The 26,244-nt window shown below is 37.6% G+C and overlaps 1 protein-coding gene across 11 annotated transcripts in view; it reads left to right on the forward strand.

Moving 5' to 3' along the window:
- Nucleotides 1-26,244, forward strand: part of LOC131438511 (alpha-catulin) — a 475,173-nt gene that overhangs the window by 252,194 nt on the left and 196,735 nt on the right. Inside the window, exon 2 of one of the 11 annotated variants that reach the window (XM_058608600.1) lies at nt 16,051-16,693. The exons of the other annotated variants lie outside the window; for them this stretch is intronic. Coding sequence (XP_058464583.1) covers nt 16,664-16,693 — 30 coding nt within the window. The 5' untranslated portion in view covers nt 16,051-16,663. The remainder of the gene's footprint in view (nt 1-16,050; nt 16,694-26,244) is intronic. 11 annotated transcript variants of the gene reach the window in all.

Here is a 26,244-nt window from a genome sequence, read left to right on the forward strand (position 1 = left end):
CTATTTGGGCCCCCCGCGCTGTCTGGTCGTAACTTTGGGTGCCTTTGTACGACTTGGTAGCAGAGATTGACATGGCAAACACAAAGTTCGCCGACTGGCAGATTTTGAACAAACGACGGATGGAAGCGGTGGGCTTCTGTAAAATGTTTTCCTTCTACTATGGATCTGTCCGTGATTCATGACTGCTGATGAAGGTTACTATTGATCGTCGGCAGTTGATATTCGATGCGGTCGTCGTTGGGCTTGGGTGGTAGGAAACGATTGGAAGGGGGGATATCTTTTAATCAAATTTAGAATTGAAGACATTGAATGAAGTCCCGGATTGTGAAAAGTGTCGAATTCGCTTTAGCTAAGGGGATCGTTAAATGTTTATCCTGCCCTTACTAGCATATCGTTTCCATAAAGATCATTGCCTTTTTTGTACGCAGTTTGCAGGATTTCCCCGCTAAATAACATAGTCGAAGTTAACAGCACCCTCTCAGATTTGAATGAAACTTTTTGAACATACAGCGGAGGGCAAAAGTTTGAATACACAAAAAAACTACGCTTTTCAAGTTTATTTGTTTATTTTGTCGTGAATGTGACTTACTTTACTATGGGGTACCTGTTCAAAATTTACCCCATATAATAACTATTAACCCAACAACATAATTTTTGATGTGGAACACATCTTTATTTTCTATATAGGGGTGCAAATCAAAAATTCAAGTAAAACTACACGTAGAAATGTGGTCAGGTTTTAAACACTTACAGCTCAGTCTGTTTTGTATCAATTATCAATATTATTTTATCATTTGATAGGAAATATTTCTACGTATTGATTTGAATGTTCATAGCCATGTATTTTTAATTGTATATCATTGAAATGTTGATTAATAGCTAGCAGTGTCCTATTTTGTCTGCAAAAAAATCTCCGTCATACCGGATTTCCCTGCCATAGTCGACGGTTTTGAAGGAGTAAGCGATGTATCAAAGAGAGAGCATCGCTCTGATTGGTCAATCGATGCAAAAGCGAAGCTGTTGAAAGCACGCGAATCTATAAGTAGAAGCGAAATTAAAGCTAACGTTTCAGTCCTATTCCTAGCATGCTAGAGATAGGTTGTTGCTAGACAGCAAGACAAAAACCTGCCATAAAACGATTTGAAGTTGAAGCTTCAAATGCCAGTTGTTAGCTGATGCCAGTTGTTAGCGTAAAACCGTGTCGCTCTGTGCGTATTACATTTCTCTTCATGCTCTCTCGTAAATGTGTAAAATGACTCTCGATGTGGCCGGGTGGCAAAGAAAGTTTTGATATTTTCGGTTACAAGTTTGACTACATCACATAAAATCCAATAAAGCTACCGTTTGTTTGGCAGCCTTGATGAGCCGATTTTATTTCTCTCTCATGTTTCGTTACGTTACCAGGGAACTAAAATGGCGCCGACATAGAAACCGACTTACCTCCACAAAAATAACTTTCACTTAATTTTCATCGCGACAACATATATGTTTTTATGCACTAATCGCATCTAAACTAAATTATCTAGACATTGTCAGGATAAATTTTTGATCCATGCTTTTGAAAGCGAGATTTTCAATGAACAAGTTGAAAGTTGTCGTTTTCAGCTATGCAACTCTTCCTTAAAAAAAAAGACTTTCTCGACCGCTAAAGTCAAACAATCATTCTAAAATTTTCACAGAATAATCTAAACTAAATTTCTAAGAGATTGTCTGTTGGGTTTTTCTGATATTCGTCACCGTTTCTGAGAAAATCAGATTTGAAACGTGAAAATAGCCCTTTAAAACGCCCTAAAACACACTGGTCTCAGCCCATAATTGGTATGCTCTGATCTTGTGTCGCGCAAGCCCGGAATTCCATGTTATGTCGCTTCCCCATGAGAAACTGACAACTACCTCTGGATAAATTTTGAGTGCTTAAGATTAATTTCTAATTTATATTAAATGAACTCGATTGATAATGAGAAATAGTTTATCGCTTCAACCGAAATCGCAGAATGGTAGAGAAACTTAACGCTAAAAAACTGCTTGCATAAAAAACTTGAACACAAGCTTGGCGAAGAGAAGCTTAATTATCGAAATCGCAAGTATGTACAAAGATATAATTGTATATATTTGGGATAATGGTGTAATTTCGTCGGTCATAAAACAAATGCAAATCATAACAAATGATGTTCGGTGTTGATTCGGATTGATTGAACTTTTTGATTGTAGATCATTAGAAATTTTGGTTGCCTTGTTCCACATTAACGGCTCGAACAACCCCATGGGGCTGATCCTTTTAGTTTTTCTACAAACTATCGGAAATATGATCAGGAATCTAGGATTAAAATTTCAACAATGTGTGATAACCATGGATAACTCAAAATTTTAATTTTCTCAAACTTTTGGAAACAATGAGAAAAACAGAATTACGCTTGCTTGCCTTTTTAGCACTGGAGCGACGGTTTCTCAGGCGAAGCGAGTAGCCGAAGTTCAATCAGCAGCATCCAAAACAGATTTTCTATGTGTTATAAAGCTTCAAACGGTCAGGTTGTGTTATCATTCGCCTGTAAGTCTCATTTGGATTGGATTTAAGAACTAAATTCCACATTAATATTGAACTAAATTTTGGTTTTAGACTGAAGTTTTGGAATTTAGTTTCAAAATTTAGTTCCAGAATACGGGTTCAAAAGTTAAAACTTAGACTCCGAAACTGAATCCTAATTCTAGATTCTGTTGCTAGATTTTTGCAACTGGTTCTTTACTAGATTTTGAACTAAACTTAGTGCCTTAATTTGAGTTCGAAATTCGTATCCAGAATTCTCATTCTGGAACAAATTTCAGAATTACGAAACAAAATTCATGATATGAATTCTAGATCTGAACCATAATTTTGAAACTGACTTCAGAACCTGAATTTAACTCCTGATTCCAGTTCTGAGTTCATTACCCTTATTCAGATTAAGGAGCAAGACAGTTTGCAAGCGTATGAGTAATGTCAACAATGTGTGCGTAAAAACAAATTCCGGCGCTTTTTTCCTGACTTTACTCAATGAATCTTCCATATGGTTGAAAAATGAACTAATCGGTTCGTGCCGCTTAAAAATTGCAATTCAAGAAAAGCGAAAATCTTAGTTTAAAACTCTTCCGTTTGCCTTAAAACTGCTCGAAAAAAATAATTTCAGTTTCAGCTTACAGAGGGGTCTCGTACAACGCGGATTCGGTTTTGCCGGTATTCTTTGTTGCCGGATTCGTTATTGCCGGATAACCGCGATAAACGGGACCCAGAGCATATGGGATTTTGACTGATTGGGGCTGTAAACTGTTATCTCGCTTCGGTCGATAGATAGAACCACACAGTCTTCGGCAAACTTGCTGTAGACACTTTGACCAACAATTTAGTGTAGTTTGACAGACAATTAGTTGAGAACTGCTCCGTCAGGGGCGCTTTGAAAAATGCATGACATAAATCATTCGCTTAACACAGACAAAACGATTCGAGCTTCAAGTAACTCGCAAATTATAGTATTTTGGATAATGCGGGAATTCAAAGTTTGTCAAACAGCAAAATTATTAACTCGGACTTACTCCATCAGATGTAGCTAATGTACTTGAACACAAATATCAATTATCAGAATTATGTCCTTATAAAAAAACTAGAAGATATAGAGCGGTTTTGTTTGTTGGAAAGTTGTTAGGAATGTTATGGTTTACATTTTGAAAACCATGTTAGCTGAGAACTTGCCCACAGAATGGCGCTAGTGTAATTACAATCTTACAATATAAAATTTATTATGTGTATTTAATATGTGATATGTGATATATGACGGTGTTTTCGGAAAGAATATGGGGAAGGTAAAAACAGATTAAATAGTGTGAACAGTTGTACAAATTTTTCTAACTTAGTGACGCTGGTGTGCAATTCTGGGTTGGAAATTCCTGTTACCTTGATTTATTTCGATTTATTAAGATCGTTTTTTCGAGGGTTTACAAACTGGTTAGAGATTGAAAAAAAGATTGTGTGTGATAATTTAGGAGCAGTGTATCTTCCTCAAAATTGCTTGGGATATCAAAAAATATTCGATAATGTGAACAGTAGTTCAGTATTTAAAAAAAAGGTAGCGCTATTGCGATCATGATGACTTAGAAAGCTGTATTTTTAGGAAAATTATATTTGTTTGTTTCGTTATTTATACTAGTTGACGGTAGAGATTTCTTGATTACAAATATGATTGCTTTTATGCGATTTCTCAAGTTTCAAAATATGTGGTTTATACATAGTTTTCTGAATTTTTCGGTTTGCTAAAATAGCTGTTATTTCAGAGGATTCGCAAAATGATGCAAACTCACGTGTTTTCCTCCGTCATAAAATGTTTTTGTGTCATGCGATTCTCTAACAAATCTACTATGCATACATCCTATACGACGCTATCGTATATGTGTTAGTGTGTTTCTGCAGAATTACTTTTTCGCATACATACTACTATATACTAGTTGAGTTGCGTTGAAAGCTAGAATATAAAAAGAACTAGAGTGCAACAGAGAGAACGATCATAGATTCTTTCATTCGTTTCATTTGGTTGTTTCCAAATGTTTGGTTCATTTGTTATAAATACGTTGTAGCCAGTTTTCTGATCATCCAATAGAAATCAATTTTTCGTACGAATAACATGTTAAATAAAGCAGTCAAATTTTACAAATTTCTAAAAAAGATAATCTGTCATTAATCGATTCGTGGAAAAAATTTGATCTCAAAAATAGCTTTGGTTGCATTCATTCAGCTTGAAATTAAGTCATCAACGTTGAAAAATTGCTGGAAAAAACTACTCCCATCTTTTTTTTTTGGAGCCTGGTATACAAATCGATGATATTGAGAATCCTGATGCTGATGCTGATCCAGACACAGATGATATAGACGATATTATTATTCCACAACCAAGTGCTGAAGAAATCAACTCAAAAATTTTGCTACTCAACGAATTGGAGAACTTTTGTTCCTTGGATAATAACATCGAACGACGAGAACAAACGCAACACATCCTTAGACAATCGAATACACAATTAAAGACCTTATTGATTGAATGTAAGAACGATCAGAGTGAACAAAACTAACCTAACTAACTGATATAACTATAATTAATTTGAATAATATCTTCATTTTTGACTATTTTTGATATTATTTGTTATTTAAATAAATCCACAACAATTCCCAAAACTAACATTAGCCAATGATTTTAAATTGATTCATTCTTTCAAAGATCTGGATAATACCAGATTATCGCAGAAACAGTTCAATTTTTTCTCCAATTGATGCGGTCTCTATAGTATTGTTTTGGATGCATCAAAATAATTCGTAAATTCTATCTATCGCAAACGCTCAACAGTCATATCAACGTTCGTTATCAGTTCACCGAAATGTGTCTTAGTTGTCCATTGGGCTTTTCCCTGTTCAATAAAAAAGGTTAAATTTAAATAATAAATAAAATGAAACGAAATGAGCAATATATGTCACATATATTGTCATATATATGTCACATTGTATGTACTTAACGTGATATTGTATAAATAATCAAAACATTAAGCATGAATTTCGAGTTTTCTCTCTATCAAGTTCCTCAGATTTCAGATGTCGATAGCTTATTCATCTTAATACTCTAGTACCTTACTAACGCCTTCTAGAAAAAAAAAACAATTTGAAATCTGTCTCTCCTTCACCAACTTATTCAAAAACTGATCAATAAGATCACTCTCATAAACAAGTATGATATTCAGTTACAAAAATCACCTTGTAGATACAATAAGAACTGTTTCATCAATCATTCAATAGCTAAAAACACCTTCTCGAGGAAACCATCTTAATGAGTCAACATGATTTTGAGTTGCAAGAATTTCGAACCCTGAATTGCACACTAGAGTCACCCATGCGAGAAATTTCAATTACTGTTTACACCATTTGATCTGTTTTGACCTCCGGAAAATTCTTTCCGAAAACACCGACAATCTATATCATCAAATTTTAAAGATATAACAGAACTAATTTTATATCGCAAAATTATGCGCCCACTAGCGCCACTGGGTGGGTTAGTTTCTTATTAACAAAATATTCATAATGTAGACCTCTACATTCTGAACATCTTTCTAGAAAACAAAATCGCTCTCAATCTTTTAGTTTTCGAGCTAGTGCATAATTTTGATATCGAAATATTTACCATAGCAAGCACACTAATTCCATCTGATGGAGTGATTCCGAAATAATTTTCACTTTTTGGTAAACTTTGAGTATCTCGAAAAGTTACTTGAAAACTCCAGACTCTAAAATATTCGCGATATTTCATGGTCAAACTATTTTTTCTAATGTAAACATATGAATTATTTCATGCTCATTTCAAAGCGTCCTTGGCGGAGCAGTTCTCAACTAATTGTCGGTCAAACTACACTAAATTGTTGGTCAAAGTATCTACAACAAGTTTGCCGAAGATTGTATAGCTCTATCTATCGACCGAAGCGAGATAACCGTTCAAAGCCCCAATCAGTCGAAATCCCATATGCTCTGGGTCCCGTTTATCGCGGATTCGCTTTTCACGCCCCCGGCGTACCGCGTTATACGAGACCCCTCTGTACTTCCACTGACACATTTGATTAGCAACAAACACATTTCTATGTGGATTTCCTCTTGCAGAAATTATTGCGATATAAAGATTTACGTACCTTCTATAAGTAAACCCGCCAAATAGGAATCTTTAATTTAACACACACGAAAGCCAATGGATATGAAATGTTGTCGTAAAACTAGTTATTTTTCCAGGAAAACTGCTTTTGTAACAGAAAATATTTAGTTTTGTTTATTTTGTGCAGCGCAATCTAATACACGTGCATTGAAGCAGTGTTGCTAACGTTTTTATTGGGGAATTAAAATCTACATTCACAAAATGTAAGCAATTTTCCATCATATATTGGTGAAAAATGATATTTAATCCAGGCTTAACATTCATTTGAGAATAAATTATTGTTAAAAAATATTGTTTGAAACTCAATCGTGGAATCCACTTTGATAAACTCGGTGCATTTCATATATGAATACACAGATCTATGGCATACGTACCAAATAAAATATACGAAATACACAAATTACCAACACAAGTTAACTTGGTTTACTCTTGATCCTTAAGCATGTTGGAATTTAACGCAGGACCTTGGGTTCTGGAACAAGAGCTTGAAACTGGATTCAGAGCTTCAAGTCAGGTTTGGAACTCAAGTTCGGTATTCGATTCTAGAATTAAATTTGGATTCTGAATGGTTAAAAATGAATTCAGTTCCAGATTTCTAACACTATAAATGAACTGAATTCTTGATCAGAATTTTTCAACTGTATTCGCAGTCATACTTCAACATAGATGCTCCGTTAAAATTCTAGAAGTGAAACAGTAAAAACTGTACAATTCACACAATATTAGTTGATTGATTGTGTTTATTGATGTTCCGAGGTGTGAAAGAAAAAAAGGTGTGTTTGGTCGTATTCACGTCCTCCCGTAATGTCTCTGACATTACCCACCCACCTTTTTTGCACTCACTTTTCTCGGAGATGGCTGAACCGATTTTCACAAGCTTAGATTCAAATGAAAGGTCTTGTTGTCCCATACAAAATTCCTGGATATTATTTAGATCCAACTTCCGGTTCTGGAGTTAAGGGTAAAATGTTTTCTAGATTTGCTCATAGTCCCATCTTACATTTCATCCGAATCCGACTCCTGGATCCGGAAATATAGGATAGTTTGACTATCTAAACTTTTTGACCACTATTTCCGGTACTTCTGGAACTGGGAACTTGGAACCAGTATAGCTGAAGTCGGTTCGTTTAGTAGGTAACTAATATAGCCTACAAATTGAATCAGTTTTAAGCCAAATCTAGAATAATTTTACCCTTTTTTGCGTCGTCGCTCTACATGACGCTGTGAAATTCCTTAGCAACCTATGGGACTACGAGATTTTTTATTTTATGAGTGACATTATTTGACACATACTTACACACATACACGCACATACACATACATTGCTCAGCTCGATCAACTGTGTCGAATGGTATAGAACACTTAGCTCTCTGATGAAATTTTCACCCTGCACGCTATACGAAATTAAACAAAGCACGCTGCGAACGGAGGAAAGCCGCACGTACCGACACGTACCAGTTTTACATCGTCATTTTGAATGACGATTTGAATGTTTTGTCACTCATCGCCCTATAATTTCGGAACCGGAAGTCGGATCTGGATGAAATTGCGCAGTATATTTAAAGACAAGCTTCAAATTGAATCATGATTTGTGAAAATCGGTTTAACCGTTGCTGAGAAATCGAAGTGAGTTCCGTTTTTGGAGACTAATCGCACTGTAATACCGGAACCGGAAGTCGGATCTGGATCAACTTTTCAGGGACTTTCTAAAAAGTTTTAAGACAACATATTTCCTTGTAATTCTGGAACCGGAAGTCGAATCCAATTGAAATTTTAAAAAATTGTATGAGGCCATAGGACCTTTCATTTAAATCTAAGTTTGTGACAATCGGTTCAGCCATCTCTGAGAAATGCGTGTGACTATTTTTTCTTTTTGTTTTGGTGCATATCACCCTGTAATTCCGGAACCTGAAGTCAGATCCAAATGAAACTCAGGTGCTTTGTATGGGACCTTAAGACCTTTCATTTCAATCTGATTTTGTGAAAATCGGTTCAGTAAGCTCTGAGAAAATTGAGTGACATTATTTGTCACATACACACCTACACACACAGATATTTTGTGAGCTCGACGAACTGAGTGGAACGGTATATGACACTCGGCCATCCAGGCCTCGGTTGTAAAGTCGGTTTTCACAACAATTGCAGAACCTTTCTATATGAAAAAGGCAAAAAGGCTTTTTTTGAGAACGCGGATTTTCAAAAAATCAATTCTCTAAAATTCCACGTACCATATTGTAATAAAAAATACGCACCAAATATTTTTGAGTTCTTAACCAAAAAAAAATTGTTAGATGGAGAAAAAGTTTGATGGCTGATTTTGTATGGACATACACATAGGTCAATTATGCGAGGAACGGCAGAATACTATTGGCTGAGGATATAATGTCATAAACGCAATGAAAACCTATTTAAGTGGCAAGAGAAAGGCATTATCACACCACTAGGTGAGTTTAGAAAGGTTTTGTCGTAAATACGACTTACTTTACTATGGAGTGCCTTTTCAAAATTTACCCTCTGAGAGAGTGATAAGTTTTTGATCGTAAATATCTCTTGTTATATCTAACGAATCAACATAATTTTTGCTACATGCCATCGGAAATAGGATCACAATTTTATGATAAAATTTTCAGTTGTGTGACATAATCTCAAATAATTCAAAATTAAACTTTTCTGAAATGTTTTGTATAAACGAGTATCAAAGGGGATAATTTTTGAAGCTCATAGCTCAGTGATCTTTCACAGATCATATAATCTAACTACCAATAGAATCGAAATTTTTCAACTTAAACGTGCCTAGCAAAAGCATTGAAGTATTTCAATAGTACACTATTGAAAAACCTGTGTCATTTGACCCATGTCAACACCAGCTAATCAGAACGCGTTCTGAGGTAGAGAACAAAATATCTGCTGCTGTACAACAAATCGATCGAGTATTCTGAAAGGCAGGAATGAATCCCGTACAGCACCCTGATAGTTTCTTTCAATGAAATGCAAATCCGAAATGAAATAATCGAAATTAAAATTCTATATGCTGCTATTTTTATAGCCGTTAGGACCGCCCATTAGTGGAAAAGCTACAGACGAAAACACGTAAAAAGAAACCTCTTAACAAAAATTGGATCAGTTTGGATACTATCGCCACTGCTAGCAGATGTATTGTGTGTCGTGTGCAAAGCTAGTTTCGCTTCCGACAAGAGCGATTACGTCACAGTTGCTAGTCGTTTGCATTGGTGAAAAAAGGCGGGTGAGTAATGTCAGAGACATAACTGGATGTCGTGAATACGGAAACAACTGACATGTTCCTTAACACTTCCGAATATCAATTAGTTGATCAATTGTATGAACTATGCAAGCATTCCTCTTTTTCACATTTTTCGCAAAAACAAAGAAGGCTTCACTTGATCCCGATTACTGTAAATTTCACACAGCGAAAAGTGCACAAATCTAATCAAACTGTTCTAGATTTGCACTAAACTGAGGATATGATCCTGATCCCCGTTTCCAGCCTTCCATCGCAAGTCCGATCAAGTAACTCCAATTTGCAGATTTACTACCAAAACGTCGGTGGTATGAACTCATGTGTCGACGAGTATTTGTTAGCAAGTTCAGACGATTGTTTTGACATTATCGCTCTTACCGAAACTTGGCTCCTAGAAAACACACTGTCTGTTCAGGGGTTTGGTGCCAGTTACGAAGTTTTTCGAACCGATCGCAGTACTCTTAACAGTCCCAAATCTATCGGAGGCGGAGTGCTCGTTGCGGTTCATAGACGTTTCGAAGCGCAGTTGATCGAATCAACGCCTGGTAGTCGTGTCGAGCAATTGTGGATCAGTGTCAAACTCGCCGAGTTCACACTCTTCCACTGCGTAGTCTATCTTCCACCTGATCGATGTCGCGATCTAGCTCTAATCAATGCCCACTTAGAGTCCCTTCATGAAATTTTTCAACTCACGCGCATCCAATCGACGAAATTTTAATCGTTGGAGACTTCAATTTTCCCGGAATCAAATGGCAAGGAACTTCCGGTGGATTCTTTTTCGCTGATCCGACGCTTTCAACATTCCATGTTGGCATTACGACCTTGCTCGACGGTTATAGTGTCAACTTACTTCGCCAATCGAATCCTGTTGCCAACGAAAACGACCGAATGCTGGATCTATGCTTCTCGAGCAGAGCAGATGTTGCACCTATAATTAGTGCCTCACCGTTTCCTTTGGTCAAATCTGTTCGACATCACCCGCCACTTCATATTGTGCTCAACTCTAATCTTCCACCAGATGGCTACAACACGACCGACATCATCAGCTATAATTTTAATAAAGCTGACTAGACTAAAATGACCGACTTTCTAATACATATTGACTGGGAGGAAATTCTCGACAATGATGAAGTCAACGCTGCTGTACAAACGTTCTCTAACGTCATGAGCTACGCGATTGACTTTTTTGTACCAAAACGATCCAAACGGCTGTCCCTGGCAGACCACCGTAGTGAGACAACTGAAAACGACTAAAAGAGCCGCCCTAAAACGGTATTCAAAACATGGAGGATACGCACTGCGTAATCAATATGTCCAGATCAATCAATTATACAAGAAAACTGTCAAGCGTTGTCATGTCAACTACTTGAAAAATGTACAACGGAAATTGAAATGCAATCCGAAGTCTTTTTGGAAACACGTGAACGAGCAAAGGAAGGAGTCTGAGTTACCTTCTATAATGAAGTTTGGAGAGTTTACTGGTTCGTGTAAGCGGGAAATCTGCCAGCTTTTTCGGAAAAATTTTCTCGTGCCTTTACAAACGAAACCTTTAGCCCGCAATAAATTACACTCGCCGCGCTTAACGTTCCAGAATCTAATAATTCTTTAAATCTCATCGCTTGCATGAAGTCGTCTACCTCCTCTGGCCCTGACGGCTTACCGGCAGTTATATTGAAAGATTGCTCGACTGGTGTAATTGCTCCCCTTTGTCGACTATTTCGGATGTCACTCTCTAAAGAAGTTTTTCCCAACTTATGGAAATCTTCTTTTATGTTCCCAGTGTATAAGAAAGGTGACAAAAAAGACGTGAACAATTACCGTGGCACCACATCGCTTAGTGCAGTACCTAAACTGTTTGAAAAGGTTATTCTGGCACCGATTTTCAACCACGGCAAGCAATATATTGTTGACACTCAACATGGTTTTATGCCTAAGCGCTCCACAACCACCAACCTATTGTCATTCATGTGCTACGTGACTGATGGTATGTTGAAAGGTTTGCAAACAGACGCTATTTACACCGATCTCTCTGCTACCTTTGATATAATAAACCACAATATAACAATTGCTAAATTGGAAAGACTTGGATTCGGCTCTAACATCCTTCGGTGGCTGCAGTCATATCTTATAGATCGTCGTTTAGCAGTGAAAATCGGCGATCACGTTTCCAATGAGTTTATCGCTTCGTCCGAAATTCCGCAGGGTAGCCATCTCGGACCTTTAATATTTTTACTGTATTTCAACGACGTCAACTTTACTCTAGAGGGCCCTCATCTATCGTTTGCCGATGACATTAAGATCTACTATTACATTCGAAGCCCAGAAGATGCAGGTTTTCTTTAACGACAGTTGTTGAGCTTCGCCGAGTGGTGTAAAGTAAACCGTATGAAATTGAATCCTGACAAATGCTCGACCATCACGTTCTCGAAGAAGAAAGAACCATCTCATTTTGATTACTTTCTGGAAGGATCCCCGATAGACAGAACGACGTGTGTTAAAGACCTTGGTATCTTTCTCGATGAGCAACTGACATTCAAGCCACACATCAGCTATATCGTTTCTAAAGCTTCTCGCAACCTAGGATTTATAATGAGGATGGCTAAACATTTTACAGACGTGCACTGTTTAAAATCTCTGTTTTGCTCGTTCATCCTTGGAGTACTGTTCTGTCGTTTGGAACCCTCGCTAAATAAACGGAGCTCATAGAATCGAATCGATACAACGCAGATTCATTCGCTTCGCCCTACGGCGCTTACCGTGGAACAATCCTCACCAACTACCAAGCTACGAAAGTCGCGGGTTGTTAATCGGTCTCGATACACTACAAGTTCGTCGAGATGTTGCACGTGCTTTATTGATAGTAGATGTTCTGACCGATAGGATTGACTGCCCTGCTTTGCTCCGCGAAATTAATGTCAACGTCCGACCCCGGGCTCTTCGCAATAGTGCATTTCTTCGACTTCTTTTACGACGAACTAACTACGGTGCTAACAATGATATTATTGGCTTGCAGAGATCATTCAACCGCGTTTCATCAGGATTTGACTTCAATCTAGCACGCAGTAGGATACTTGGAAATTTTTTATATAAAATAAATAAATAAATAAATAAATATTTACCTTCGATTTGCGAAGAAGAAATCCTAACAGTTATTTCGAAAAATTTTAGAGTCATTAGAACGGTTGAATTTGTGTGATGCTCTCCACCGTTGCCTCCTTTCCGTTGTTTTTTTTCACCAATGCAAACGACTAGCAGCTGTGACGTATTCTCTCTTGTCGGAAGCGAAACTAGCTTTGCAAACGACACAGAATACATCTGCTCGCAGTGGCGATAGAACCCAAACTGATCCAATTTTTGTTAAGAGGTTTCTTTTTACGTGATTTCGTTTGTAGCTTTTTCACTAATGGGCGATCTTAACGGCTATAAAAATAGCAGCATATTGAATTTTATTGTCGATCATTTCATTTCGGATTAGCATTTCATTGAAAGAAACTATGAGGATGCTGTACGGGATTCATTCCTGCCTTTCAGAAGGACCAAATTGTGAAACTCACAACGGTATTAAACACTGTTCGGAACATTTTTCTCGAACGATTTGTTGTACAGCAGCAGATATTTTGTTCTCTTCCTCAGAACGCGTTCTGATTGGCTGGTGTTGACATGGGTCAAATGAGACAGGTTTTTCAATAGTGTACTATTGAATTACATCAATGCTGTTGCTATACACGTTTAAATTGGAAAATGTCGATTCTATTGGTAGTTAGATTATATAAACCCTTTCACAGATCACTGAGGTTTGAGCTTTCAAAATACGAGAAAGGCAAACGCGCCTTATGAATTATCCTCTTTGATACTCGTTTATACCAAACATTTCAGAAAAGTTTAATTTTGAATTGTTTGAGATTATGTCACACAACTGAAAATTTTATCATAAAATTGTGATCATATTTCCGATGGCATATAGCAAAAATTATGTTGATTCGTTAGATACAACAAGAGATATTCACTATCAAAAACTTATCACTCTCTCAGAGGGTAAATTTTGAAAAGGCACCCCATAGTAAAGTAGGTCGTATTCACGACAAAAACAACGAAAAGAGGACAACGGTGGAGAGCATCACACAAAATCAGCCGTTCTAAAGGCTCTAAAAGTTTTCTAAAGAGCTATTAGGATTTATTACTCGCAAATCGAAGGTAAATATCCTCGGTTTAGTGCAAATCGAGAACAGGTTAATCAGATTTGTGCAGTTGTTTTTGCGAAAAATGTGAAACGGGGGAATGCTTGCATAATTCATACAATTGATCAACTAATTGATATTCTGAAGTGTTAAGGAACATGTCAGTTGTTTTCGTATTCACGACATCCAGTTGTGTCTCTGACATTACCTACCCGCCTTTTTCTCCAATTTATCTAGTTTTCCAAAGCGTCCCTGAAGGTATAATTATTAATACACTAATTAACCGAATTTTTCATGAAAATTTGTCAGGTGACATTTCTTATTAGTGACGCCATCTGTCTGTCAGGCCGCAAACTTATTGGCCGACGTGTTATGAATAGGTTTGAAATTTAAAAAAAATAGAATTTAAAAAAAAACTTGTGTGAATTTACAATCAAAATCTGGCAATTGCGCCAATTATTTCCGTTTCTCGAAATAACTAAAATGGAAGATTGTGTATCTCACGCCAGAGTTGAGTAATCCTGTAACGAATTACACTTCGCGCAAACTTAGAATATAAGCACAGAAAGTACGAAAGCAGCGAAGATATACTCTAAGTATAATCACAAATGTAAACAAAAATTGAGCATACTATTAAAAATAATTGTATGATTCTTTTTGTGGCAAAGTTAATATTTCCGTTGAATCTTTCATACAGCAACGCTTCTGTTGGTGAGAGCAGGACTTGCAATAGCAATTAAAAAATGGACTCCCGTCATAACAAAGCCAAAATAATTGCTTTGCCCGTTAATAAGTACATACTGACGAGGATAGAATTATTTATGAATATAGTTCACTATCCATATTTCATTCGTGAAACTTTCCCAAGAATTACATTAAAACTAAAGCACATTTCTCCCACCTTCACCGCACCGAATTGCCTCTCAATCCTCGTCCGATAACCGTCTATTAGCGAGTGTTGGATCAGTAAGTGAAAGACACTTACTCCAGCGAACGGGCAAAAGTTTATCTTCCGACCGGTATTGCCACAATCGCTCACATACATACACATACACATACACACACAAACACAATTTACTCCATCCCCCCTGGGAGAACGTTGGCGGTTGCTCTTTAACCTCCCGTCGATTTATCACACGCACAATAACGACGTTCGTTTGTTAGTCTTAACCGGATGAGTGCGATCGCGATATGGTGTCGTGGGACGCAGGGGCGAGCAAAGTTCAGCGAAGAATCGGAAAGAGCCATTAAACATCCAAACAAATAAACACGATGGGATTTTTTTGTTGGTTTGTTAGTTATGATGCGAAACAGGTATGCTGATAGAAGAATGGCCGTCCGTGGAACCACCCGAGGAAGTTGTTTTCGGGAAGGACGAAGGAATTACTCCATGACTTGTTGTTTGTTAAAATGATTTCCCAACAGACTGATTGTTCCATTCCGGCTACGAATGTACACCTGAGACGCTACAGCAATGTGGCTTCTTGCTATGGCTAAGGCACTGTTTTTTTTGTAGGTATTTTTTATTTGTCTAGAAACTAGCTGAAAGACTGCCGTGTGTTGAGCTCAAGGCGTTCCACAGTACAAGAGATAATTTTATCTCTTCATACCTGAATGCAACCTGAATGAAATACCAGAGATGGAAAGTGCCAGCATAGCAGGGCAAACATTCTTCGTTCAAGCGGAAGCATTTTCCGCGCAAATCATCGTCATTCTTAACTACTAATATCTTCCTCTTGTAGAAACAGCAACACTACCAAGATCCCTTCATCGGAACCAGCCGGCAGCGAATCACTCGAGCAGAACAAAACGCTTATCTACCCAAGCCGCAAGTGCATTAAATCAAAACTCTTGAATATCGCTCGCAAAACTATGCGCGATATTAAAAGCCATTATTCTTTTCCAGCAATTTCATCGCGACTGTTTGGGCGAATCGCGGCAGTCGGCGCGGCGCGACGTAAAAAGCAGTGTTTTTGTGGACGCGGTGTCTCGAAATCCGTACAGGGAAAAGCATGCGATAATTTATTACCATATCGGCTCACAGTGCTCACGGTGTTCACGGTGGTGGCGCCTATGGCGGCCGATTGCCGAAAATAGAAGTAATCCGGGCCCGTTGCCGCGCCGGAGTCCAACCGAGTGCGGCGGAGCCGGAGAAGTGAAGCGGGGGAAAAATAGTAGTGATAAAGCAAAGGCATATCCCCGGAAGCAGTGAAGTGATTTGAGCAGGGATAAAATTAAGAATGAAATTGGTTTCCGGTGTAGCTTCCCCGCGCAAGAAGTAAAGTGCAGTGCGGTGCGAGCGGCAGCCCTGGCTATGGTTGGCCTCCAGTGGAAAGTGACTCGGTCGGTTTCGCTCTCTCCCGAGTGCTCCAGGAGCACCGGTGTGGTGTGGGACGCAATCGCATAATTTGGATTAGTGGACAACAAGCGCCTAACGAGCTGAAGGGTCGTTAAGAGAAAGAGAGAGAAAAAAAATTATAGCTTTACGAGAAAAGTTGTGAATAGTACCGGAAATAAAAATGTCCACAACCTACGGTCGAGTCGGTCAGGTAACGTGCTCTGAATATTTGTTATTTCTTGATGTTGTTTTTTGTCCGGATATTGAAAAGTTTTCCATACCTAAAAGCTTACCGTAATCGGATAGTCTTAGTTGTGTTTTGTTTGTAAGCAGAAGGTAGTTCTGTAATGCATGTGGTTTTGATTTCGGCTAATGTTCAATCAAGTAGGAGCAAGAATGAAGAAAATTTTCCTCTCTTTAATCCAAACGAATACTTCGGAAGAGAGCTTTTGTTTGCATATTTGCCTTAACAATAAGAAAAATGAGTTTAGAAAACTTAAAGCAGGGGTGGAAATAAGCAAATTTGTTGATTCGCAGTAAATAAAAATAGTCAGTATTATCTTTTCACATCATATATTTATTGTAAATATTATTATGAATTTTGAAACGAATGATTTTTGATAAGAGAAATTTTTGTTTTAAAGCTTGCTTCATTAAGAATTGGAACAAACTTTTGCTTATATTGTGGCGCTCCTGGTGGACGGATTTGGAAGTTCTTGGCGCCCACGTGTCGGAAACTTGCTTCACGTATGATTTTTGACATTCCGCAAATCGACTGTACTTTGTAAACAATCAACATGGAAGCCGAAAGAAGGGAAAAAATTGTGCAGAATTATTTGGAAAATCCATTGTGGTCTGCATCTAGGCAAGCTAAACAGCTGAAATTGTCCAGAAATACCGTATGGCGCACTACCAAACGGTATAAGGAAATATTGACGACGATTCGGAAGCCTCAAGCTAATCGTCGGAGTGGAACTGTCGACCGGAAACTGCGTGGTAAGATTTTGAAGACGATTAAGAGGAATCCTAATCTGTCGGACCGTGATTTGGCCAGAAAATTCGGTGTTGTCCGTAGTACCGTGAGGAGAACTCGACTCCGGGAAGAAATCAAGTCGTATCGAGCTAGCAAACAGCCAAATCGCACCATGAAACAGAATAGTGTGGTCAAAATTCGTGCTCGGAAACTATATGACCAGGGGCTGACCAAGTTCGACGGGTGTCTTCTGATGGACGATGAAACCTATGTCAAGGCTGACTTCGGGCAAATTCCAGGTCAAAAATTTTACTTGGCTCGGCTCGGGGAGATGTTCCAGCCAAATTTAAATTTGTTTCTGCCGACAAATTTGAAAGAAAATTTATGATTTGGCAAGGCATTTGCAGCTGTGGCAAAAAAACGAAAGTTTTCGTAACAAATAAGACAATGACATCGGAACAATACCAAAAAGAGTGTTTCCAAAAATGAATTTTGCCGTTCATTCGATCCCACGACCATCACGTAATGCTTTGGCCAGATTTGGCAAGCTATCATTACAGCAAAGTCGTTCAAGAATGGTATACAGAGAAATAAGTCCAGTTTGTTCCAAAAAACCTTAACCCACCCAACTGCCCCCAGTTCCGCCCTATCGAGAAATACTGGGCAATCATGAAGGCAAAGGAAAGGTTGTCAAAGAAATCAATCAGGTGACGACCTGGTGGAATAAGATAGGTAAAACGATGGACGAAGAAGCTGTGCGCCGCCTTATGAGCCGTGTTACAGGAAAAATTCAAGAACTCTTTCGAAACCGTGTCGAATAATTTTATCCGTATTTTTTCTTAAAAGTATGAAGAAAACGCTACATTTGTATAAAAAAGATCTTGAATTCAATAATAAATAACTGAAATACATGCTTCGTGATGTATTTGAAATTTATTCAGTAATACCGTCGTGGTGGATGAAAATCATTAATAAAACCATCTAATAATATTAACATACATGCTGCGATGAATAATAATTATAATGATGAGAAAAACATATCCTGTCACAAAGCGTGCTATGCAGCTGATTAATATTAGCCTATTAAGCTTGAATATCATTCACAGAAGTAACAGGAGTTAAGGATTTTGATACGTCAATTGAAACACACCATTCAAATGCTGCGCTTCTGTTAAAGACTGTCCCAGAAAGTATGGACGCAACCAAAAACCGCTGCCATTTCGCAATGGTTCAGAATCTGTCAATTTTTATGGCTGCGTCCTATTGTTTACACTCTTCTCTAACCACTTGTGCAGTTGTTTATTCGTTTTCATTAGTTTGTTTCGAAATGCGTGGACTTTCAGCAGAACAACGTCGAAAAATTGTGTACAAATGGTGCACAGAACGCGGACTGTCACTGAGAAAGATAGCAAAAATGGAAGGAGTAAATGAAAGTGCCGTGCGAAATGCAATCAGGAAGTTGGGTGAGAATAACACCTTTGAGGATCAGCCGAAAACGAGTCGAAAAAAAAGATCCTGCTAACCCTCAGTTGGATAAACGTATACTGAAGGCGTTCGAGCATAAGAAGAAGGTTTCAGTTTGGGATGTGGCCAAAAAAGCCAAAGCCAACGTTTGAATCTTCGAACCTATAAGAAGCAGAAACAACCAAAACGTAGTCCGAAACAAGAAGCATCGATCAGGCCGAGGTTTCGAATGCTGTACAATACGATTCTTGCTGGAAATTTGAACTGCATAATCAAGGACGACGAAACCTACGTAAAACTCGATTACAAATCCTTGCCGGGACCACAATATTATACGGTGCGAGAAGGGCAAGTGTTAAACCAGTCCGAGACATCGATTGAAGTCGAAAAATTTGGTAAGAAAGCTATAGTCTGGCAAGCAATTTGTAGCTGCGGTAAGATTGCGAAACCCTTCCCAACCACTGCTTCAATGAACAGCGAAATATACATCTAGGAATGTTTACAAAAACGACTTCTACCCATGATTCGAAGCCACAAGGATCCTGTTGTCTTCTGGCCAGTTCTTGCTTCTTGCCACTACTCGAAATCAACGGTAGAATTGTATACTACCAAAAATGTCACTTTCGTCCCAAAAGACATGAATCCACCAAATTGCCCACAACTTCGACCAATTGAGGAATTTTGGGCATTAACGAAGGCACATCATAGGAAACATGTCTCGGCAGCCGAAACCATTCAACCAATCCGGGAATGTCAAATAGTGATCTTTATTTGGAAAGATCACAAGCGATCATCTTCGCTAGTGGTTATTATTTGATGATTTTGTGATCTTTTTTTTCCAGCCCTGATTCAAGAGTATCTTCGAAGTTAACAGTTTCACTCCCTGTTAAGTTCAAGAATTCAACTGCATGATCTTTTACATATGGGTATCGCTTTCTAACTACACACTAAGAAAAATTTACATCTTTTTAGATGCACATAAATGGAGCGTCGCGATTCACTTACATTCACAGTTCAAAGCATGTAAAGATGAGTCATATCAGTAACTTCACAGTTGATGTAGCTTAAGCTTACTTCGATACAGACGCAAAGTATATTTTTACATGTTAGGAGATGTAATATTGTGTCATCGCCGAAGAAATTACGGCATGCTTGAATTTACGTCAAGCGTAAATTTCATTTTTTCTAAGAGTGTAGATGCAAAAATTTGAAGAAATTATTCGTAGATTTTCAGCTAAACGTTCTATCAAATGAGCAGAAAAATCAAACTCGCCATATTTTTTCAATAAATTCCTAATTCTGTTTATATATTCAACAGAAAAGGTAATTTGAAATGTTTGTGTGAGATTAGTTTTAAAGATTTATAACCTTTTTGTGATTATTTATATGCCAGTTTCAATTTTTTTTGTGGAGTTTCTCTGATCCGAAGAGGTGAATAACCACAAGGTCGAAAGTCTCATAATTCTGGAATAGCAGAATAGGAAGTTGGATCTGAATAAAAATACAATTCCAAATAACGTTGATTTGAACCAAAGTTCGTGAAAATCGTTCGAAATCAGTTCCATTTTGGAGTTATACACAACTTTAATTTTAGATTTTTACATCGTGATTCAAATGAGCGACAACGACCAAACAGTTTTCTTGACATGAACCAAACATGAATTTCCAAAGCTTTTTATCAAAAATTCTCTGTGTGTGATACTGTTTGAAACATAGCAGATTTCCAAAGGTGATTGAGTGTTATACGAACGGCTGATAAGTGCAACTTATCGTTGAAACCCCCTTAAAGTAGTTTTGAATACGAAAACCAAATTAATTTTTTTTGTGCCAAAACCGGACGTGAACTTTCCAGAGCAGAAAACGTTTGAAGCCATTTCAGTGCAAGAACAGGACAAGAAGCTTTAAATGGGATAGCCGGATAAAATCTTAGCCGGTACTTTCAGAGCAAATGTGTTGATTTTTGCATGAAAACTTTCTACTTGTTTCCCTCGGCTGCAGGATTCATGGCACATATTGAATGTTGGGTATTTTATCTAATAGATTCAAAGTCGTCTGCTGTATTAATTTAACGTATGCGCTTGCACCTACGATTTTTTTTTAAAATGAAATTTTTATTTTGGCCTTTTTGCGTAAAAGGTTACGTGGCTGATTGACTTACATTTTTGTTACTTAATTTTTTTTTGCTATTGGATCTCGTTGTCACCCTTTTTCTAGGGGGAGATGAGTTTCCATTTCCATCCAACGAGGATCGTGGGTCACTTCGTCCGCGACTTATCTCATCATCCATTGCTTCATCGTCGGTGCTGTGTGTGATTTCCGTTTTCTTTTCGTTTTCCTTGTTGTTTCGTTTTCCTAGTCTTGGGCTCGTTGAGACTTGCTGTAGATGCGCCTTGTTGTACATTGGTTGCAGTTGCTGGTTGGTTGGAGGGTAAAGCTACGATTAGACTAGCCAGTTTATCTGTTAAAGTTTATCTGCCACAGACAAGTAATTTTTCGGCAATTTATATTTGGTCTGGCAATGTGATCACACTATTCACAGTTAAATGACTGCAACAGTCAAGTTTGACTGCCGACAGTCAATACTTTGACAGTTGCTATGTTTGACTGTGACAGACTTTTTGAGCATGTCTGTATTGTGATTACATTGATTAGACAAATAAAACTGGTTACATACTTAAGTATGGGGAGTGAGCTGTTTATTGCAGTTTTTCTGCACAAAGTGATCACATTGGAAGAAAGTTCGTTGCGTTGCTACTTGATGTGTTGTGTTTGGAAGCAATTAAAGAAGGAATTTAGATGTGCTCCCGTTTTTTCTACCTTTTTTATATATATCAAAAATAGGTATAGAAATCGCTCAAACTTTAGAACAATTTTCCGAGGCCCGGAGACGCATGGTGTATTGGTTCTTATTTTAGAAAATTTCAAATACTGAACTTTTCCACAGTTTTAAAAAATATGAAACCAAAACTCATGCGTAACAAACGTACGCCATTTAGAATACCGGGGAAAAAGTTCTTCCGCTTTTCTTTTTCGATAGAGAGAATCTCTCCGTATTGGGACATAGTTTTGCGAATATAAGGATCGATTATGCTTGAGGGAAGATCTTGCACACGCACTTCTATAGCACTATCTTCCATATATACTGGAATGTTGTACTTATTGTCCTCGTGCTCCACATAGTGCACATTGTTATTGTCTTTTGTGAATTGAATTGCATTCAACTCTTTATAAAACTGGATATAAACAACATTATTCGTCTTATTGCATTGAAGTAAATTCACACGTTTAATGTCAAGATGTACCTGCTCCTTAAGCAAACCTTCAAGTTCTCCTATCGACGGTCGAATTTTTCACTGCCTGAAGTCAACAACAATTGTATTCTTTCGTGTCGGCGGTAGCTTTTGTTCGTTTGGTTCACTCATTTCGAGGTCGTTCTATTGTTCACTACACAATACTGTACTTGGTTTCTTCCGCCCGTATTTATGACGAACCATTCATTTTAATCTAATAATATAGAAATCAGATATTTTTACATTGACGAATTAAGTTCGATAGTCTATTAAAATATTTTTCGGATACAAACTTAATTAAAGTGTGAAAAATTATTATCAGGTTTCGAAAAGTAGATTAATATAATTATAATTACTAACGTGATTACTCTATTTAAATCTAGATCATATTTCAATGTTTAAGAGAAAAAAAAGCTTTAGATACTTTACCCCGCTTTCGAAAACCTAATTATTAACAATTGTGTCGTACGCCAACGAGAGTAAATAAACAAGTCTTAGAAAACACAACAGCCAAAAATGTAGGGTTTTATATTCTTACAAAATTGCATAAATGTTTTATTGAGATCGGGGATTTATCGGAGAGGTAATGCATAAGGTTTGCTGCTACTCTGTGCAATATACAGTTACCAAAATTTACAAAAATATCGCAATTTTAGTTTTGTCACTTTTGGAGCTTTTTTGGAGCTTTTCTTCACTATTAACGCAGTTCGGAAGCGGAAACCGGACACTCCTAGTCCAAAAGTCTGCAACTAGATGAATTTACCTGAAAATTTTATAAAAATGTACACCTCATTTCGCCATCACTTGTGAAAAAAACCTCATGAAATTGAAATTTTTTCCTTATCTCACTGTAATACCGGAACCGGCAGTCGGATCTGGATCAACTTTTTGAGGACTTTTTGAAGAATCTAAAGACCTTTCATTTGCATTTTAGCTTGTAAAAATCGTTTGAGAAATTTTCGAGAAAAAGTAAATGTCTTGTAATTTCGGATCCGGAAGTCGGATAAAAATAAAATTCATTAGCGATATATGGGACCATAAGACTTTTCATTTGAATCTGAGTTTGTAAAAATCGGTCACGCTATCTCTGAGAAAAGTGAGTGACATTTATTTTCATTTTTTTGATGCATGTCACCCTGTAATTCCGGAACCGGAAGTCGGATCGGGATAAAATTCAATAGCGATATATGGGACTATAAGACCTTTCATTTGAATCTGAGTTCCTCGGTTCAAAAGTCGGTTTTCACCGTGATCATTTGGGTGTATTTAGGCGAGAGCACGTGAGAGCGATTCATGCGAAGAGATTGTGGTTCCCTCGCACCAGCTTCTTTCAACACAAGCACCCACTCAAAGTCTGTCTAATGGACACTGCGCTTTCCTTTTTATGTGAAGCTTCAACGAATGCATCCGCAATGTAGAAATGAAACTTACACACTGGTGTACCACTCTAGTGAAATGTCATCACTGCACCGTAATTTTGAGTTATTTGTAGTATTTATACTACTGATAATTTTATCATAAATTGCTGATATCTTGTTGGGTTAGGCTGATATGTTGTTGGGTTAAGCACAATAAGAGATATTCGCGATTAAGTTCTATCCATTCTGATACAGGGTAAATTTTGAAAAGGCGCCCCATAGTTAAGTAAGTTGTATTCACAACAAAAAAAAAAATACCTAAACTCGATTTGCCGCCCCTCAACGACAATTTTGACATTGACTATCTCTAACAGATCACAGATAAGTGAACATAAAAATTTTGTAGATTAAATCACATTCAGCGGCAGTTCAACCAGACGCTTATTATTGAGGGTACTGCACTCGTACTGCAGCATAATAATAATCTAAAATTAAAATGAAAATATCAATGTCGATAAACTCCAAATCAATGGAAATATTGTCAATATGAGAAACGATACTGCTCAATCGGATGAAAATTTCCAATCAGTTCGTTCCGTTGAACGAAAAAAAAATACGAATCTCATTCCATTCGTTCCCAACGGCAAGCAAGAAGGAAAATCTCGTCAACGTATCAATCAACGTGTTCTGCCGTGTAATATTAAATTCCTTCCAGCAAAATTTCCCAGACCGTCGAATCGTTTCCATCTCTACTGCCTCCGATAGTAGTTCGGATAGGAATAATTTTACTTTTTCCATCACAGCGCACACCTTGAAACCAGTTGAAATGTGTTGCAAAATTCCTGACAGGACGGCAGGCAGGCCGTCAAAGCTGCATTTCACAGCATAATCTTGCCAGCATTCACATTCTCGCATTCCCGCCGGCGCTGGATTTGGTATGGTGTGCTGTGAGGAGGAAACAACAAAGAAAATCCAGAACCAACGCCGGAGAAACCGGAGAACCTTCGGGCAAAAAAATCATTCCTTGTTACTTAGCGAGAGCTGGCTGCCGTGTCCTCCGAAGCGTCTCCGAGAGCGGTATTTTAATAATGCATACTACCTTCTCAAGGACTGCACAGAAAGGTAACAAATTTCGAATGATGATGGAGGGTTCCAGCAATTTGTGCCAGCTGTATTTAAATAATCTAATGGCAGTAAAAATGATTTGATTGTGACACTGCTATAGTCTTTAGCGTCCACTCTGCATGTCACTCTACGAAATGTTTAAGAGTTCAAATGCCTGACGGTTGAAAAGCGCTAAGAGTTCATGGTAAGTTGAATCAGAAGCCTAGTATTTCGAGTCATCTGTGCTTTTTTGTTTCTAAACCCTACGATTCCATGACACCTGATCTAACACCTTAATGTAGGAAGTTGCTAATTCTAGAAACACTAAAAATACCAATTTATCACAAAGGGAAAGTATTATAAAGCGTCCTTGCTGGGCACAATGCCCCTTCCATTTTTAAACATTTAAAACTTTTCTGAACAAAAGTTTTATCATTAACACTATCTTTTCGTGTTATCTTTCTTCTATGCAAATTTGGCATTTGTTCAGGTTTGCAGGAAAATATGAAAAAACTAAAAATTTACTAACTTTTTGCAGTGTTAATGTTTCTATTTACTGTATAAACATGCAAAGAAACAAAGTCATTTCTTTGATATACTAATTTTCTCATAACAGTCACTCTACGGACATTATGCCCCACCCTCGATTCAACAGTTTGCTTCCACAGTTCGAAAAAAATATTGTGATTTTACATCTTACAAGATGCACATAAATAGAGCGAAGTCTTTCGCACAAATTTATATTCAAAACCTGTTTTAATCCACCTAGGGGAGTAATGATGCCTTTCTTACTCATAACATCGTAAATATTACTGTGGAATTCGTAAAAACAACTGTTCATTGAATATAAATAGGAAGGTTTGTTCGGACTTAATCTAACAAACTCTACAAATCCTGTTTACCCTGTAGTTCCGGAACCGGAAGTAGTATCCACAACAATTTTTAGGAATTCCGTATGAAACTGTAAGACTTTTCCTTTGAACCTATAAGTTTGTGAATATCGATTTGGCCATCTTGAAGAAAAGTGAGTGAGATCCTTTTTGCAGTTTTTAATCACCATTCCTCTTCTTCCGAAACCGGATTCAGATGACCGAAATAGCCGAAGTTGGTTCGTTTGCCAGCAACAAATATGACCTCCAAATTGGATCAGTTTTGAGCCTAGTTCTTTTATTTTATTTTTCCTTTATTTATTTTACCTCGGCTTTACATTCTTTTATTCTTTCGATTGCACTTATCATAAAATTGCTAAAAATATCAATCAACCTAACCTCAGCACCGTCTTTACCAATATCGCTCACTAGTAGCAGACATCCGTAACCGTTTCGTTTTTTTATAGCGTATACAAAATAGCAAAAATCACGCATAGTTGGTTTTGTGTCTTCTTCTTCCACCGTACCCCCACGTACCGGTGTTGTACATATTGTCATTATATATGGCGATTTGGAAACTTTGGCACTCATCGCACTGTACCTGCGGAACCGGAGGTCGGATCCGGATGAAATTTCACAGTAGATTTAAAGATAATATGAGCTTTCATTTAAAGAAAGATTTGTGAAAATCGGTTCAAGCATTG

The sequence above is a fragment of the Malaya genurostris genome, chromosome 3 (assembly GCF_030247185.1).
Source record: "Malaya genurostris strain Urasoe2022 chromosome 3, Malgen_1.1, whole genome shotgun sequence".
Lineage (NCBI taxonomy): Eukaryota > Metazoa > Arthropoda > Insecta > Diptera > Culicidae > Malaya > Malaya genurostris.